This window comes from Falco peregrinus, chromosome 10 (genome assembly GCF_023634155.1).
Source record: "Falco peregrinus isolate bFalPer1 chromosome 10, bFalPer1.pri, whole genome shotgun sequence".
Lineage (NCBI taxonomy): Eukaryota > Metazoa > Chordata > Aves > Falconiformes > Falconidae > Falco > Falco peregrinus.
In genome coordinates, this window is record NC_073730.1 from 22,195,362 (window position 1) to 22,215,443 (window position 20,082).

General features: G+C 37.6%; 1 protein-coding gene across 1 annotated transcript in view; it reads left to right on the forward strand.

Moving 5' to 3' along the window:
- The window catches only part of PIGK (phosphatidylinositol glycan anchor biosynthesis class K), a 68,322-nt gene that overhangs the window by 29,580 nt on the left and 18,660 nt on the right, over positions 1–20,082 (forward strand). The window contains exon 10 of the mRNA XM_055815391.1: positions 15,740–15,815. Within this exon, the coding sequence (XP_055671366.1) occupies positions 15,740–15,815 (76 nt within the window). The remainder of the gene's footprint in view (positions 1–15,739; positions 15,816–20,082) is intronic.

Here is a 20,082-nt window from a genome sequence, read left to right on the forward strand (position 1 = left end):
CTTTCTGAGTGGAGGTACCATTCTGCAGTGATTTGATACTGGGTATGAAGTCTAGTGTTTTCCTATGTATCGCTTCACAGTTGTGCAGACTTAGATAGGCGATCATCAGATGTACGTGGGCTAAAATTGCAAGCATAATATCATTTCTACTTCCTATGCAGCTATTAAGTCTTAAATTTTACCTTAGTCCTCATGGAGCAAAATGGTCCATGTTGGAACTTAAGGCAAATAAGAAAATTATGAAAAATGCACTTTAATGTTCTGTCCTGAAAGAATACTTTGAATGATTATTGAAACAATACAAAAGTTTGAGTACTCAGAGAAACAAAAAGCACTTTATCTTTTCTTTAAAATACAGTCCACCTCACTTGTCTTCTCTTCAAAGGACTATGTTAGTGTCTGCTTGGCTGTGGCACAGTTACCCTCTGATACTGTGTCCCTAGTTTCGGCCAGGGTAGAGTTAATTTTCTTCTCAGTAGCTGGTGCAGTGCTGTGTTTTGGATTTGGTATGAGAATAATGTTGATAACTCACTAGTGTTTTAGCTGTTGCTAAGTAGGGCTTACTCTAAATCAAGGACTTCTGAAGTTTGCCACGCTCTGCTGAAATAATGAATGTAGAAAAGAATTAAGGTCCCTACTCTGGAAACTTGAGGTAGAAGATCTAGAAGACCTTTGGTACTGATCTCGTTTTTTTAATTGCCCCATCAAAAAAACATTCTGTAGTGCCTCTTATAGCATGATTTCTGCTCCAGATTAAATTCAACAGATTCCTTACTAGAGTATATGAATTTTTGCTTAGGAATAGTTATGAGAAAAATGTATTCTGGATCATGTCAGTGTTTAAATACAAGTCCTAAATGGTGTGTTTAATCAATTCTTAGACAAGAATTATCAAGTTGGGTTTTGACCTGAGAAAAGAACTGTTCCAGTGGGCTGGACTTCACGTAGTACAGTTTTGTGCTGGGGCAGTGCGTTATAAACAGCCAGCTTGTGAGTGCAAACTGGAGTGTAAAGCCAGGAAGCGTTATGACAAAGGCAGTGTAGGTGCTTGTTCCTGCTGCAGTTGGACTTCATCAGGGGTAGCTGCTGCTCTCTGATGAGCCCTGCTTTCTGCACACAGCGGCCTTTGTGCTGTGCGCCTGCCTCTGCCAGAGGTTTGATCAGTTTTTTACAGTCCTGTAGAAATCTTCCAAATCTCAATGTGCAGCCTTTTTATCACGTAACACAACTTCTTACGACTCTGAAGATTATGAATGGTACGCTCTGACAAGGTACTGTTGACACGTACTTCAAATTAGAAACTCATTACACTGTGAAACAGTTTTCTGTGACGTCTCTGTTAAGTTCCTGCAGAATTAATACCAGCAAAGTAGGTATTGTTTTCTAGCATTCTATTTATGCTATGTTTTTATAGATTTGTGGAAACTTGGAAGGTAGTGTTGTTAGTGGGTCACGCAGGCTTGAAGTATTAAGCATGTTGTGAGAAAATGTGGTCTGTCACTACTAATGCCACAAGGCAGGAACGTGACTGAGCCAGGACTATTCTGGTAGGTTAAACTAAACCCCACTAGGTGGTGCAAGCAAATAAATCACCTTGCAAAGTACTTCTCTCCAGATTAAATGTGGGGAAAGGCTGTCTCACTAAATTGAAATACAATCTTTGTTTTTTCATCTGTGATTATGTACAATAGTTATTAAAATTTAACATTTAACTCTTGTGTTAGACTGCACTTTCTGCATAGAAGAAAGAAGCGTGTTCTGGTTTTGGCTTAGGCTTGACTTGCATACCTGCCTTTCTTATGGTGTAGGCTGGTGTCACAATGCAGAGGACTTCTACTGTGTTTTGCTGTGCTATCGGAAGTGGCTGCTGTGAAATACACTTCCTAGGGGCTTACAGAGGCATTTTCAGACTTAGCATCTGCTTGGAGAATTCTCTGTCAGGGTTTCTCTTGTTGCGGTTTATCCTCTGCCAGTTTCACTTTGAGTTTGTTTATTTTTACAGCAGTATTGTGTACATAGGACTCAAACTATGTGTTTACGAGGAACAGATTTTAAATAGGAAGTTACAATAGTGTACTGTCAATTTACTGTCCTGATAGAAGTGGAGTGAATAAGGTTCTGGTAGAAAATATATTTTTTAAATATAATGTATGTGGTTTGTCTGTAAGGGTTAATGTGGTATGTCTAATAGATCAGTGGTTCTATTATGTTTTGTTTAAAAAGCCAAGCAAACAAACCAGAAAACCACAAAACAAACCCCCAAACCTGGAAAAACTCCTTCCTTGTACTCCTGCAGGAGATTATATTATAAACATTGTCAGTTTATGTTGCATTGGCTATACCATTGTCTTGAATTCAGACTATATAATCTCAGCAGCTGAATTTATAATTGTTATTGTTGTTCCCCCCCAAAAAGACCTCTTGTGTAATGGTGGTTTTACTAAGTTGCACTGACTGATAGTTGGTCAACATCTGTTTATAGCCTTGAGATAAGTAGCAAAAGTATTTGAATAAGGAACAAACCCACATTCTTGAGATAAGCAGAAATTCCTGGGGTCTTCCACTGACAGAGAGCCATCAGCAGTGTCGTTTTCTTGTCATAAATCGTATTTTACCAGGTTTTGTATGGCTTCCCAGCAGACCCCAGACTGCCAACTCTTCTGAGAAGGCAGTGGCACCAAGGTTCTGCTGTGATACTGAGGAAACACCTGCCTGTGCTGAAGGGTGAGTGCTGCAGTGAAAATGTTGTTGGCTGCATAGCAGTCGGCCTGAGATAGCAGATGTTCTTCTTGGTGCTGTGTTCCCCACTGTATCTGTCTTTCAGGCCTTTCTATCTCAATGAATATAGTGCATCAGTAAATACTATATTATCACGTTTCAGTCCAGGACTCTGTAATAAGACAATAACTGCAGCCACTAGCAGCTCTGTAGTGACTTTACAGTGCAGTATATTCAGTGAAATGGAAATTTTTCATTTCAAAGTGACATATATTCATCAGTGGGGATGAGTGTGTTTGCATCCATCCTAGTCTCGATAAATGCATCAGAAGCAGATTTTTGGATTTTGGGGTTTTTTTTTGTAGGAAATAAGGCAGGGAGACATTAAAGTATAAAAAGCCTGTGCCATGAAATTTCAATTGTCTAGCAGCCATAAAGAATACATATACTAGCCACAAATAGTCAACACATACTCTGAGTTTTACAGTAAGATTTTGTTAAAGTGTATAGCCTCTATAGGGTAGGCATAGAAATACTGTTGCAGAGGTATTAGACTTAAAAAGTAGAAATAAAATATTTTTTTCTTGGTTCCCTTGGGTAGAAGACCAGCATACTCAATTGCCATCATAAACTTCTGATTATCATTAACTGCAAAACCAGAGTGGAATTATATGATGATGCAAGTAGAAGGGCTTCATCATATGTATATTAAAATGCTTTGATATTCCTGATGAAAAAAAATCAGTGCCTATTGTTTTGGTTACTTATATTGCAATAGGGTGTGGGAGTCCCACTCATAATTGAGGATCCACTGTAGGTAAGCAAGGAACGTATATGAGAAAGATACATACCTGCTACCATGGTGCTTACATTCAAAGTACTCTGACAGTTTTGGTGACAGATCCGTTGAACAGTCAGGAAAGTATGAGAGAATACAGATGATTTACAAATCAAGTTTGTGTCCCACAAAACATTTAAAATATGAAGTCAAAAGGTACAGGACAGAATGCAAACTCTTTACTAGACTTCATATATTGAATAAAATGTAGCATGCAGAATTTTGTAGAAGGATGTCTTTCAGCTATTGCTTGTGTTTGTGCTTCCCTCACTTTGGATTTTTTTTCTTGAGTATATTACTGTGCAATTAGAACTGTTCAGTTGTTTCTGTGTTAGTTATTCCATGTGCAGGTGGCCTCATTATCTGTACTAAATGAACCAAGGAACTTTGGCTTCTTTTCTTTGTTTTGTAAGTGCCTTTTATATTGTATGTGTATGCACATACACAGACACATATGTATTTTATATATAGGATTGTGAATGACCTTAGCAGCATTGGAGATTTTCTTCTTTTTATATGAGGTGTATTGACAGCCTGAAGTTCTAAAAGCTGAGTGACAGATCGACATTGTGATGTTTTCTGCTTTACACAGTCTCTTGCTGGTAGTATCTACTGATAATGATACTTAACGTTCAGAGTAACTGATATAATGTTCTGTAGAAGGTAAACATTTGCAGGGAATTACTTAAATAATGGAAGAACCTACCACTGGAATGACATAAAGGCGGAGATTAGGTTAATAATACTAGAACATCAATTTTAGTTAAAATTGCAAATCACTTTTATGTAAACCCTTACATCTGTTAAAAAAGAAGAACCAAACCCACAACAAAAAAACATGAATAATCCTCTGAAAAGAGTGTGAAGTGGATTTTTTCTGTCTTTTGTTTTTGAAAGTAAAAACAAATCAACCCATTTAATGTATATACTCTGCTGCAAGACAGTCTTAAGAAGTCATGGTCAACATAAGTTTGGGCATGTTATGACTGAATACTGAAGGTTTAATTTTAGAAGTTAGTCCCATTTTCAAAGATAGTTATTTAATACTAGTCTTCATTAGACATTTTTGTTATCATAATAATTCTCCTAACTCATAAATTAGTTTTACTGTGGGCAAAGTCCAACCTAAATAGGTGTTCTTGAAAAAGGCACTTATTAATATTTTAGGAACTTAATATTTCATAGAAGTAGCTTTTGCTTTATTACATTGTAAAGAAGATTTCTGATGGCTTAAACATTGCTTAGCATTTATGTTGAGGATTAAGATGTTGCAGAATTCATATCAGTATAGTATGGAAATACACTGAAACTTCTGTAAAACAGCTTTTTTCGTATTAAATGATTTTATCTCTTCATTCTTGCAGTAAGACAAATAAAACACTGCAGAGAATTTAATGTAACTGAGAAGGAAAGATGGGAGAGGGACATGCCTGTAGCCCTCAGAACTGCTTCTGTTCTTGCTTGAGCCTTGTCCCTTGGAGACCGCAGAGAGAAAGGGAGCTGATAGCTTCTTCAATCTACTGCATCTGTCCCTTCCCAGCAAGGAGGGGGTGAGGTAATCAGAAATCTGGATTTGGCAGGTGTCCGAGATGCTGGATTTCATGTCAAGTATTTGGATTAGAAATCATCGTGGAATATTGGAGAACTGGCTTGTCCAGCCTACTGTTTGGCTTTGCAACCAGGAATCTCAGATCCAGGCATGTTTCTTGTAGAGGTATAGCTGGTTTATGCTGGAACTGCTAAAGCATCCAATTGAGTGGAAGGAGATAGTTTGCCTTTCTGTCCCACAGACTCATACTGTGGCTTACCTGGCTAAGCAGGGGAATTCTCAGTTTTGTAGGCTTGCTAGGATATTGGCAAGTGGTGTGCCGTGTACTTGATGCAGGAAAAGTATGACTTCCTGCTGTTGCTTTTGTTCCTGGGAACAGACCACTAAAATCATTCAGGCTTAAAGGCTATAAAATTTGTAAAGTCACTGAACTTCATATAGGACACTCTGGTTAATATGCAGTGGTCTGCAGTGGACAGGACATGAGTCTTTTCTAGTCCTAATGCTATGAAATAAGTGAGGACCCATAAAAAACCAATTTGAAGAAAAAGGGTGACTGCTTTACAGGGTCAAACATTAATAGAGTCATTGTTCAACATCAGCAGACTCGGTAACCTGCAGTACCTTGACCTCAGAGAATATTATCTAGCTAAGTGTTTGTATTTGAACTTGAGGTTTCATCTGCCATTATCAAGAACAGAACCAGAATCCTGACCTAAAAAGTGCACAAAGTCATCTCATCTCTAAATAACAGAAAATCATGGTCCAGAGGATAAGACTGATGAAACACTTAAGAGCTGCATACATGCTGTGCGGCTTTCTGTCAGGAAAAGACCTCCTCATATGTTTAGTAATATATTACCTAGGTACATGTGTTGACAGGAGATCTAAAGCATTTACTGCTAGCTGATTGAAATGCTGCTCATTTTGTCTGCTGTGGCCACTCTTTGGACTGTTGGAGTCGGCTACGGAGAGGAACAGTACTGTGAAAGAAGGGAAGACAGTTGGTTAAGTTTTGTAGTATTGTGTTTTGCAATTCTTGGTGTATCTTGGTTGTCTGCTTTATGGAAGTTTGTTACTGATCATGTTGTATCCAAAAACTTCAAAAACAACATCTAGTGTTCAGGGGAGACTGCACAGTAAACCATTTCTCAAAATCCCAGAACTGTAGTTATTATTATTAATTTTCTAAGTGCCCAGTGTATAGCATGTTTCTTCCAAGAAAACCTGGGTCTGTTATTGGTACCAGTATGTGCTCTTTTGTACACTTGTGGAAAGAAGTTCAATGGATGTCTTTTCTTCTTATTTCTATCGGTAGGGGCAGGAAGCTGAGAGGCTGTTCAGCAGCCCTTGCTGTAAAGGATCTGGAGGCGGTGGTGGGCACAATGTTCAATGTGAGCCAACAGGGAGTGCCATCGTCATCACTAAGGCAAGCTGCCTACAGAGCTACATGAGGGGGAGTAGGATTAGCAGGTTAACAGTATTGCTCGTTATTTCTCTTTGATGCTAGCGAAGTCCCACCTGAAATGGGACTTGTGGCCTTCCCCTTCAAGGAGGGTGCTGACACAGTGGAGAGAGATTGACAAGGTGGTTGGGGCGTAGAGCACACAACCTGTGAGAGGTGATGGAGAGATCTGGGTTTGCTTAGCCTTGAAAAGGTGGGAAATGTAGTAGCAGGCTGCAACTTTACAGTTACACAGATAGTTAAACTCCTTTAGTAACAAGGGCATTGTCTGTAGGTTGTGGTTGGGAGGTTCAGGCTGTACATCAGGAGGAATATTTTTGCAAAGAGGGTAAAGTAGCACTAGAGCGTGTTACACAGAGAGGTTGTGGAGATTTTGGAGACTGAACTAGGCAAAGCCATGGCTGACCTGATCTGGCATTGGGAGGATGAACCTGATGATCTCTGAAAGTCCCTTTGAAACAACATTTCTGTGATCCTGTGTAGTTAAATACGTTGATTAATTGGAGTAAAGTGGCAGAAAAGTGAAGTAGGAAGCTTGAAATGGAGGGGGTCATGTAGAAGTTCTGAGGATGGAGTTGGGCAGAACATGTTGCCAGTGCTGCTTGGACAGATTCTTGTAGTGAACTAAGCAGTCTCGTGAGAAATTATAGCTGGATGGTACATTACATGACTCATGAACTGAAAAAATAGAAATATGTACTGTAGGTGTAAAAATACTGGGACTTAAAATGTGTGTATTGCAGGGTTTTTAGAAGGTGCTTGTTGAAAAGTGTAACAATATAAACAAATGCAGATACATTGTTTCATTTCAACATAAGCAGGAAGGAGCAGTGGTAATAAACAAAACATGAACTTTGCTATAAAGACTAATTGTGGTCTCTAAATAATGGAACTGCTATCCTGGCACATTCCCATGTTAATTCTGCTTTTTAAAATGTCTTCCTGCTGATTTTTCTGACTTTCTGTGCACTGGCAGGTGGTGTTGAATTAGTCTAAGTAAAGATTAGGCACTGCTGGTAAAATTTCAGTTATGAAAAATGAACAAGCTTGCCTTATCCAGCTGAAAGTATAGTTCTGACATGTCCTGGTAGTAATATTTGAACTGATGTGTGATGTGGTGGCAGGGGAGAGTTTGCTTTTATTTTCTTCGAAATTTCTGTGAAATGCAGTCACAGGTTTCCAAACTACTAGTCATAGAGTAGTAATAATCTGTAGGGTTTTTTTTAAACACTTGTAAACGTTTTCCCTTGCAATTAGGAAGGTCTGGGGCCAAGGGGGAAATCTTTCAGCATCAGTTACTAGACACAGCACATATGCACTTCAAATGAGATTGAATGTTTGCTCAGCGAGGTGAGCGATGTTCTTTTCTGACTGGTTTGGACCATCAGTGCACCGATATTGCTGGGCTTCTCCTGGTTTTGGCTGGGGTAGAGTTAATTTTCTTCTTAGTAGCTGAGACAGTGCTGTGTTTTGGGTTTATTATGAGAATAATGTTGATAACACACTGCTGTTTTAGCTGTTGCTAAGTAGGGCTTACTTTAAATCAAGGATTTCTGAAGTTTGCCGTGCTCTGCCAGTGAGCAGGCAGCACAAGAAGCTGGGAGGGAGCAGAGCCAGGACAGCTGACCTGAACTAGCCGAAGGGATATTCTATACCATAGAAGATCATGCTCAATATATAAACTGGGGGGAGCTGGCCGGGAGAGACTGCTGCTTGGGGACTGGCTGGCCATCAGTTGGTGGTGAGCAGTTGTACTGTGTATCACTTCCCCATCCCACCCTCCTCTTGGATTTTTATTCCTCTCTCTCCCTCACCTCTTCATTACAATTATTGTTGTTGCTGTTATTATTTTTACTTTATTTCACTTATTAAACTTTTTATCTCAACCCCAAGGTTTTACCTTTTTCCAACTCTCCTCCCTGTCCCACCAGGGACTGGGGGCAAGCAAGCAAGCAGCTGTGTGGTATTTAGTTGCTGGCTGGGGTTAAACCACAGCAATAAACATGCCCCAAGTTTGGGAAATTTGATGGAGACACTTCCCCTCCCCCCCCGGCTCTGCCTGCTGTGAGAATGAATTAACATTAAGCAATGAGTACCAACTTAGCTGTAGACTCAAATGGTGATTTTCAGTGATAGAGGAGAGACTTAGCTGGTCTTTTTATCTCAAATTTTTGATTAGCATTTTGTGCTTCAGCAACATCATCATGTTGAAGTTTAAATTAATTCAAAAGAGGTTTTCTAATTTACCTAGAATGTGGAATATTTGAGATAACAAAATGAAGCCCTACAGGTCATGTGTTTTCCAGTAGCAGCAAAGTCAGTTCTGCTTACTTAAGCTAATATTCTTTTTAATTCCTTTCCTGTGTCTTGCCTGAGTGTAAAAATAGGAGCAGGAAGAACAGAGAGTCCCTTCAGCGATTAAACATATTTTGACAAAAGTCATTGGCTTGAAAAGAACAGAGAGACAATATTGGTTAAAACACTATAGACTTCTATTACCTCTTTTTAGGATCTTGGCATGGCTAAGAATATGTGGCTTGACAAAGGTTAATCACCTGGAATTTTTTAGATAAGAAATTATGTGTGGATCACAGAAAGGCAGAGGAAACACTTGTTACAGTCTGGTTTTATCCAGTTTGAAGCAACAGATTTTAGCTCAATGTGTCTGGCAGAGTCTGGGAACATCAGCAGACCCATTTATGATCAGGTCTAACAGAAATCACTGTGCATTCAGAGACTTAAGATATTTCTTTAAACTCTTAAGAATAAATCTGTACAACTAGTTTGGGTCAAAATCCATCACAATTATTTGAAAATAAATGCAGATTACAGAAAGTATTTTGCATTTCTAAACCATAAGATGCTTTGCTGTTTTATTCTACAGGACTGTTTCTCTGTAAAGACCAGCACACTGAAGTAATACTTTTTTTCTTTTCAATGCATGTCAGTAGCTTCCTTCTTCAGGTAATTATAAATCTGATTGTGTCTAACACTGATTTAGGTTTTCATTGCATCAAAGATAATTTTTGCCTTCAATTTATTTTTTTCTTTATCTTCATATTGTATTGTTCATTTTTGTACAATCTTCTTTTTAAGCCATCTTTGATAGTATGCCGCCTGCTGTATTATGCTCTCCAAGCATCATGAAGCAGAGGCCACAGCTTTTGTGGACCAAAGAATCTTGGTGTGCTTAGCTGTATTTGTGAAATGCCTGTGTGTTTCTACTGTAGACATAACTCCCTCCTCATCTTTGAACATGCACTAATCGCTTACCCATTCAAAGACATGACTTCCAGACTCCACAGCAATGAACTGCAAAAGATGCACATTAGTGTTCTGCTAGACAGTCCTGCAAGGTCTCCCAAGGTAAGCTGCCAGCTGTCCAGCTTACCAAAGCTCAGTACTGTGGTACTGAGTGAAGTTGTTTGCATTATTAGGTATAACAGGGTTTTAGAGGGGGGCATCCACACTCATCTGAGCAAAGGTTGCAGCAACAAAGTGTATGCTGAATGGCTTCTTAAGTAGCCAAAAGACTTGTTTTGATCCTTAGAAGAAACTGATGCCATGAAAGAGATGTGAGGAAGTTCCCTGGAATGATTATGCTCTCGAGTGTTTGCTTCTTTTCTTTGTGACTATCCACTTGGTAAACATGCTTATAGGCAAATCTTGCATGCCCTTAAAATACAAGAAAAGGATTGATTAGCATGCTTTTTGGAGAAGAGCAGAGTTAACCATGATCTCATCTGTTTCAAGCACTGGTGTTTTCCACATACATTAGTGTTTCTGTTGTTTAAACATACTCTGGTCTTAAATATGTGTGAAGGTAGGATTTAGATGATAGATCAAGTACCTGGCATTAATCCAAGGTCTAATTCTAAATCTTCTGTAGTATGGATATGGTAGATAAATTTCTCAATGGCCAATTTTAAAAACTGTTCACTCAAACCTGATATAGCCCATTCAGCCTCTCCTTAATAGGAAACCTAATAACTTTTTCTGATGTGGTGCATAAAGTTCTGGTATTTTGTTTTCTCTTTATTGCCAGATGCAAGCATGTTCATGTATTTACAGTCAATAAAATTATCAGTGCTATACACAGATTTAGATTATAATTTCAACCTTTCTGTCTGGGGTGTCTGATTTAGGCCACTGCTGTGTTTTTGCATCCTTTGGTCACATACTGACTGTGATCAGTTGCAGTATTTCTGCTTTCAAGCCACTTCTAAGAAGTAGGACGCTCTGTTTGTTCATACTTTTTCATTCATACTATGTAGAATTTGTGTCAAACTAGGCTGCACTTTAGGAGCAGTGTGAGTCATGTACATCCACAGGAAATACAGAAGGTAATCCCCAAACCCCTTTTTCCATAATGCATTTTTGTCTCTGATACCCTGTTCACGCTCTTTGTTTTTGTGTAAATTCCAAGAGAGGTGGTTATGTATTAGGATTTATCATCAAGGACCAGTAGTTTCAAAGAGGTGTGGTATTACCTGTGCATGAAAGAATGTGACCTGTCCAAACCATCAAATCTAGAGACTCTGTAGGAAGAAAGAAGTATTTGCCGTAGTCCTGTTGCCACATACGATTACTGAATGTTTGTATTTGCCCAGAGTGCCAGGTTTTATGGCTTGTCCTGTTATCTAGACTTTTCTCTTTCTTGAAGTGTCTTTAACAGCCCGTTTCTGCCATGAGCAAACCAGTTAGTGATCACGTGTTGGTATTTTTTCCCCTGTATTTTTGTAATACTTGCATGAGATAAAATATGTCTCTGCCCTAGAGCCACTGCAGCTATTCTGTGTAGCAGACTGTAGGCTAGATTAGCACTTGTGGCAAAATGTGCCACCTATTGATGCTAGGGATTTATTTTTCTTTAGCACACGTTGATTCTCTCAGAATTTTTCCCGTAAGAGCGAACATGCAAATATAAAGAATAAATAAGATTTTTCACTAAATATCTTGACACATTTTACTGGATTTAGATTTCACTTTCCACAGTTTCTGTTTCATGCTTACTTTCCATCATCTAAGAGCAATCACAGTGGCAGTATAAAAATAACTTCTAAATTGAATTTTTCAAGATCCTCCTCTTCTATCTCTTACTGCTTCCCACTTCTCTTCTGATTTTATGTTTCCTTCTAGTTTTCTCCCTGAAAATCAAGATCTCCTGACGTTTTACGTTACCAGCTGTCAGGCGTGATGCCATATATGCTGATATGCCACTGTGTTAGCTTGCTTTGGCACTGTTGGCAGCACTCTGCTATCATGCTCAATTGAGACAGAAAGGACCATTTCTTACTGGAAGATTAATTGATGAAAAATGACTTTTTTGTAATAAATAGGATTGTTTTGAAAGAAATTAAATATACAAAGGATTTTGTGTTACAACAAATTAGCCCTTAATTTTATAAAGGTTTAAGTGTCAAATATAAATGAACTAAACAGTGAGACCAACTAATTTTGTGAAATTACAGCCTCAAATTGCCACACATGATTTGAGCACAAATTCGATCAATTGAGAATTTTTTAAAATTGTTTCCCCCCCCCCCCCCGACATCACTGGTTTTGAACAAAAGTGAATGACAGCTCAGGCATCTGTAAACTATCTCTGGAAGGCGAGTAGTAACCAAATTACTTGCATCCCTTTGTGAAAAGGAGGGGCAAAGTCAGGATGATTGTAATGGAGTCTTTTTCCTGACCCTTCTCTTCTTCCACCCTGGAAAAGAGGAGGAAGCAGAACATCTTCTGTGCTGACCTATGGAGCCTTCATAGTAAAACAGTTCTCTTCAGAAGAATTTATATTGCTTATATCTGTTAAAATGAGTACTGAAAGTGGTATGCCTAACTGATGTATTATACTGGTAGAACTTAGCATGCTGGACATTTTGAAGCATTTTGCAAACTGACTGTATATAAGTACTTGAAAACTGAGGCCTGGAAGACACTCTGTCATGGAGTTCAATTTCTGACATCGGTATCATCACTTGATAGGAAAATGAGAAAGATAAATCAGCAAAAAGTGTGGATTTCTCATGGAAGTTTTACTTCTATTTGATTAAAATACAACATAACTTCTCAGGGTAATTCTGGTTTTTTTAGCTAAAAAGACTCACTAGTATTTGATACTTTTAATTTTCCAATGTATAAATAGCTATGAACAGCTAATAGAAAAACAGTTCAGATAAGACTCTTGGTCAGAACCGTGAGTAGCAGATGAGACTAACCCTAGGAAAATGGGTTGAAATATTCTGAGAGCTGATCAGAGAAAGAGTTGGGAACAAAGCATTTAGAAAAAACTTTGTGAAGCCATATGTATGCTTAGGAATTCAGGCAAAAAAAAAAAAAATGATCAAAGTCAGTAAGGCCATTGCAGTATCATGATTATGAAGACTATGCTATTATTGTCAAATTTGCAGAGGTACTGTGAGTTATTCTTGCTCTTTATTTAGAAAACTTAAATGTACAAAGTTTATTGATACACTTTTATTACACCTGCTGGCTCAAGTTTATGACTTGCTCCAGGTAAAGCGTACAGTTGGGCAACACTTCATGCATCTTTTTTGTCAAGAGTTTTGAGTTTCCATGCTTTAATTTTTGTAGTTTGATATAAAAGACTGAGATACATGCTCATCCAGTTGAGGAGGTTTATATGCAGGAGAGAAGAATCAATACTCTCTTTTGTAGACTTTGTTCATAGCACTGAAGCAAAAGTTTTGAGAGAACAGTTTTGAACTCTTAATTTAAAATACCTGTGTGTGCATGTATGCATATTGTGGTGTGTATATATATGTTGACATGTGTATGTATATATATTATAATGTGCAGCTATGTATTCTATAACTTATAATTTATATACAAAATGTAGTGTAGTTCAGTGGACTTGATTTTTTTTTCGGAAAGTAAATTAGAAAAAACTAAAAAAATCTTTCTTGATGTTGAAAGGCTCCTGTCAGCCTAATTTCAATTTAAATCTAATCAGTTTAAAATACATGTTTATTCTGTTTTCCCCTTCTTATTCTTTTAGTAAACGTTCCTAAGGCTCAAAATTATTTTGATAATTTTTCTTACCTTTTTTTAATTGTTTGATATTTGGAAAGGTCTTTTTTCTGCAATCGACAAGGAGAGTGTTTGGGTATGCAAGGGAATGCTGATGCTGTCTAGACAGAAAACATTTTCAAATATGCACAGTCCTTGATAGAACAGACAAGCCTTTTTTTTTTCTTTTTTTTTTTTTTCCCTCTTCTGCAAACTTTCAGTTTATAATAATTGTAGCTGTTACTTGCAGCTTCGAGTATTTAATTTTGGGATTTGAGATACTGGGTGGTTGGGTTTTTTTAAAGATTTGCAGCATCCCTGTGAAGAGATAAGTGTTCAAGATACTGATGAGTATTTTGTTCTGTGTACAGTGGTTTCATATCTAGAACTACGGCTAAGAAACCCCTTTACATAGGTGGTATCCATAAATCAAGGTGTTGTGTCAGCTAACAGGCTCCCAGAAGAGCAGAAGCCATCCCAGATTCACACAGACCGTGGCTAGCTATACAGGGTATGTTTGCCAGTCAGGACCCCGCAAATGGTAGAAAGCAGAAAGGAAACGAGTGGAAAGGTTCCTTCTGCACACTGTGGTGGAGTTGCTGAGCCCACCCTAAGCTCTAATGGTTGCATTGGACTATAATGGCAGTATATTTCATGTTTTAAGTACAAATTCGTCATTGCCATAATGGTCCAAAACCTCTAAAAATCATATAAGTAAATGAGCTTTTCCAGTATACCAGCTTCAGTAATTAAGAGCTTGCTGACTTAATTTTTCTTAAGTACGTTAAACAGTTCTAGATGGGCTGTCACTGTGGTCTTTTGAAGTACTGCCATGTTTCTTTCATTCTCTGCTTTTAGATTTCTTATACAGTAAGATTTTCATTACTTCCTCATACTCTGTTCGTTACAAATTTCTGGGTATTCAGGCTCTTATTTGGAGATTAAAAGCATTTCAAACTGCAACAAATTCAGAAATGGAGAAAGGAAGAGATGTGCATTTATTGTCGTCTCCCTTACGACAGCCTGTTGACTCCCAGTGCAGTGACTGAGCATGTAGTTTTTGGCTGTTACCTGACAGTCAGTCTGCAGGTAAATTAACCCAGCAAGCATTAATCATTTTTTACTAGAATGGGTATAAGGTAGTGATTTGAACCTGGAAAATAATGTCTTGGACACAGTTTTTATCTAAAGTTATTCTGCTTTAACTTTAGAGAAAGGCCTTGTTTTTGTAGGGGCTTCCCCCCCCCCTTCTTGTCTTGTCATATTACTCAAATTCCTATATTCAGAACTCTTCAAAAAGACTGAGGAATGGCTGATGGAACCTTGAATGATACTTTGAAAATGTAGCACATGCTGTGCAGTTCCAGTAGATGAAAGCACTATGGTTGAAGGGTTTAAAACATGCTTTCATATTAATTTACTATCATTTAAATATCCTTTTAAGAGACTGCTTATGGATTCTGATATGGATTCAGTTGCAACTACAGTTTATTCAGAGTTTAAAGGGATGTGATGCATTTTCTTTGTGAAGTATTCTCTTTTTGTTCACACTAGTTCTTTGGCTTTTTTGAAACCAGTAGTACACACCACTGTGCTGGCAAATGCACAAATGTTTGTGATGTTGAACTTCTACCGCAGCTAACACTGATCTGCACTTGCAGCAAAAATGGGAAATGCTGAATAATACCTCTTGGCCTTTTGCAATGGTCATATTTGAATTATGTTGGCAGGATTTAGTAAAGAAGCTTGTATTGTTAGCAGCGCTGAACCTGCTCTGTAAATGCATAAGACTTCTTTTCCGTGGGGATTTCAATCCAGCTTTCACCAGCACTTTGTTTGCCTGAAACTAAATTTAAAGGTTTTCTTAGGTTTCTGCTGCTAAATTTGTGTTTTGGTCGAGGAAGAAAATTCACAACGTTACACTGATTTCTGTTTTCTATGAATTTACTCTGTCAGTCAACTTTGTAAGAAATATATTCAATTAAAGTCTTAAAATGCACTTTTTCTTCATCTTAAGCAAAATAACCTCCTAGATATGATACTTTTAAAAGTAACATACCTGAAACTTACATTCCAGCAATTTAACTTGGTAAATGTTGTACTAACTTTGATAAATGTTAACTTCCTTTCTTCCCAGGCTTCCAAAGGATGAGTTGGAAACGGAACCACTAAAATATGCCGAACAACTTCCTGTAGCTCAGATAATACACCAGGTATGTCTTTCTGATGTAAATATTTTCTTTGAGAATAAACAAGGTCTGTAATACTTAAACTGCTTTTCTAGGTGACACAGAATCAATGTCCTCATGCTGGAAGTATGTAAAAGCAACATATTCTTGTTCAGATGACAACTATTAAATTATAAAAGTCTTATTCAGAGCATGGCAAGGAAAGATGCTTGCTGTATGACACAGTTAACACTTCGGAGGTTGCTGTTAAAATTGTTGTGTCTGTTGATATAAAAGTAAAAAAAGTACATTAACTACTTCAAATTTGCATCTTGACCTAAATCATATTCCCTTTCCTGAAAAAGCAGCCAAAGTATAGAATCATTATTGTGGAATAATTGTCGTGGTGAGTTGAGTTGGGAAAACAATCTCCCCTCCTAATTCGGTTCTGAATTATCACTGTTTCTATTTGTAACTATAGCAGTGTCATCATACTTTCTGCTTTGCACAGGGTTTTTTGTTTCCTTTTTGTTTTGCACAATAAAAAAACCCAGAGGTCGAGATTTCACCTAGATTGTGCTTTCTGACTGTGTCCTTATTTATAATCAATACTCTTCCATTGATTTAGGTAAACAAATGAGGGATGATGTGGACATCTGAGCTGAGATTGAATAGAAGGCTACACTTTTTATTATAGCGTGCCCCTCCCCCCCTTTTTTTTTTCCCCTTCCAATTTATGGCAAGGAGGAGGAAGAAATCTTTCCTGTACAGAAGATTCTGTACTCCCTTCTTGCTCGTTTTTAAAAGTTCAAGGTCTGATTCTCAGTCTGACCTGCTGGTAGATTAGATGCCCAGTCTATATTCATGTGCCGCCTTATTCTTTGCCGTTAGCCACAGTGGCTCTGCCTATTTCATGGAAACACTCGTGGCCAAATAATATACATAAAACTTGTGATATACTGTAAAAAATGAGTATTGAGACTTAGCATCTCCCTGCTTGGTGATGATTTAGAGAAAGCACAAACACCTACTCTGTTGCAGTCATTTGGAATTTTCTATTAAAAAAAATATTTTTAAACTTTGTAGACATGAGACTTGCTTCAGGGAGAAGTAACTATATTTTTCCTAAGTCATGACTGAATAGATCAGATAACTGTTTTCCTAATGGTACCTTGCCAGTATGGAATTTTCCAGGTAATCAGGTATGGTCTGAAAAATTGACCTGAAATTTGGGGAAGATAACAACATTTCATCACGGAAGATAAAATGGTACAGTCCATTCACTGCCTTGAGATAAAGCTTACAGCCTGAAAACTGAGACTTTTTGTGTTGATCAGAGTAGCAATGAGCCAGATAGACAACGCTAGATAAAGCTGTGGTATCGGACTCTTTTTGAATGCTTAAAGATCAACAAGAACAAATTAAAGTCCACTTCATGTCAAAGTGGCTTACAAAATCCTATTAGTATTAATTATTACTGTAGATCTTTCTGAATACCTTTGTCAATCAGTGTTTTTAAGCAGTTCGTTTGCACGCTGCCGGCAGAGCTGGTTTTACCTTAAAGGAAACATAAGCTTTATTTTAGAACTTTAAAGTGTACAAGTCTTTTCTGCAAGATGTAAACACAAGGGATTTTAAAACTTTTGGTTGAAATCTGCACCTCCAGGAAGAATCTCTGATGTGTTCAGAACATGGAAGATTGGAAATCAGGACCAGTTTGTATGTCAGGAACTCCCTGGTGTTGTCAGAGCTTCAAATGACCCAACAGCCTGCAAATGTCACATTTAAAATTCTGTCTTCATGCCTGCCTCTCAGCATAAATGAATTAAACAGCAGAGCAGGCAGCCAGTCAATATGTTCTTAACAGTGAGAGTGAGCAATGAAACAGTTTGGGGGTTGTTTGGAATCAGTAAATAGAAAGTGCATGGAATGGCTCACCTAGAGGAAAATCTCAAATAGGAAACGGAATTAACCTTTAAGATGGTCGACCAGACGAAATGTCATAGTAGTATTTTTACAACATTAGGTGGGTAATAACCACAGAGGGTTCATTTGGCTACTGTATGTTATACTGCAATAGAATCTTGCACTGTGGAAAGGCAAGAATCTGTTTTTATGTGCTCTTATCTGTTTGCTAAACATATTTACCAGTAGTATAGAGCTGTGGTCTGCACAAGGCAGCAAACCAGACCCAACAGAACTGCAAATGTTTTTGATGTAAAGAAACAGAATAAAATGACCACTGTAGCTGTAGTGTCAGGGAGTCGGGCGTTATGCCCTGGTGATGTATGATGGCGATGCCCTTTTATAGCCTTTAGGAGCTGTTGCCGGTTAAGTGTTCTCTGCATCAGTGTCCTGGTGAATGAGTACTGCAGAGATCATAATGTATCATTTCTGAGGGACCTGTGACAACTGGGACACAGTGCAAGGGCCATAGTAAGTTTTACGAGCAAGTGTTTTTTGCGTTAAGAAAAAAGAAAGAAATTACAAGAAATAAAAAATGAGTAAAACTAGTGAATAGTATTTGTGGTGTTACGATCCTCTATCCAAACGGGTAATCCCTGTGGTTTAGCGTGGGCCTTTGTTGTTGGTTCTGTATCATACGCAAGATTTCTTTCGTGTTAACCCATGTTTTGTTTACCTCTAGGCAGAAATAAAGGCATCAGTATTTTATATTTATAGCATGAATATACATCAAAATTTCACAATCATAGACAGGTGTCCTAAATCAGTATAATGCCAAAGTACATTTTAGTTACAGTTAGCAACCAACATGGCCACTAATTCTATCCAAATTTCACTGTAAATTTATTCTCCTGAACACTACTAAAAGTTTGCAAGCTTTCCTTGGGCATTTATATGTGATTTCTAATGTTCTCTTGAGTGCTTAATCTCTGGTACTTTAGAAAATATTATACTAATGACCAGAAATAACCTTTTGATTTCTAATCTGATTATTCCACAAGAAAATTTCAGATTTGGTACATCTAAACTGTTTAATGAAAGGAGACGCAGAATCTGATTTTGGGATTGATCTTAAACTTTATAGCACTAGGAACTATTTATTATTATAGTAGTATAAAAACAAAAGCGTAACAACCCTATAAAGTTCACAGTTCTAACTCTCAGAAATGTGTTACATCTAATGCATTAGACCATGGTTAATTAAAAAGACAAATGTGAAGAAATTAAATAGCAGAATGAAAACAAATGCTATCATTTAAGCCACTAGTTTTTAGACACAAATTAAAATCAGACATTTGTAAGTAAAGTAGCTTTCTCAGTTTTCAAAAACAAAAAGGAAAAATGGGTGCTTTTAATTGAAATAAACTGTTACTGCTTGGTAAAAGAATGCATTTCATAATATAAACTTGGGGAAAAATTGGCAAAAGTTAAGCTTTCAGAGGAACACCCACATAAGACAGCTTTTCTAATGAGGTTCTTTGTGCACAGCCATGCATACAATGCAGCTATTTGGAATCAAGTTTATGAATAGTAAGGCCAAAAAAAGGGAAGGGGGCAGAAAAAGGAAAAACTACTTTAATTCTGCACTTATCTTTAGTTGAAACAGGTCTGGTGAAAGAACAGGGGAAACTGCGTTTGAGAAGATTGTTTTCTTTTATCATAAAGGATATTCATTGCTGGCCTTCCAATTCAGCAAGGTATTTTAATAAAAGTACCTTAGTGCCATTGCTTATGTTCTGAATGTCATGATGCGTTAACGTATTTTAACTAACTGGGATTTAGGATACTGAAGAGATTTAAGTTGTTACAGCTGTTTTACTGATGGAAGAATGTTTTATGGACGAGAGGCACATTTCAGTGGATAAATGCCAAATCTCCTGGTGTTGTTATAATTGAAAACAAAATGAAACAGCAAATTCAGACCACAGTGAAGTTGCATACTTACTTTAGTCCATTGTAAAATATTAAGCAGATAAGTTAATATGCTATTAAAACAGGATGGTATTGCAGGAAACTAAGATCCAGCCCATAGTGGCGATTGCACGCACAATTGACTTAAAATTTGACATGAATTACAGATGCACATTTACTTATAAATAAGAGTTCCTAGGTATTTTCTCCTGTAGAGGAATGTATGAGGGGATGGGATGTTAGATGTAATTTCTAATTAAATTAGATTGCGTTTCCTTTTGGAGGTGTGTGTGTTAAGTTGTTGGGGGTTTTTTTAGAGTTTTTAACCAGTGCCTTTCTGTAGCCTCCCTGTAGATCCCTCAGTGGAAAATACCTTCTGTAATCACAGGAGATTACTGGGCAGATCATGCTAACCCTGTTGAGTAATATGTGTGTT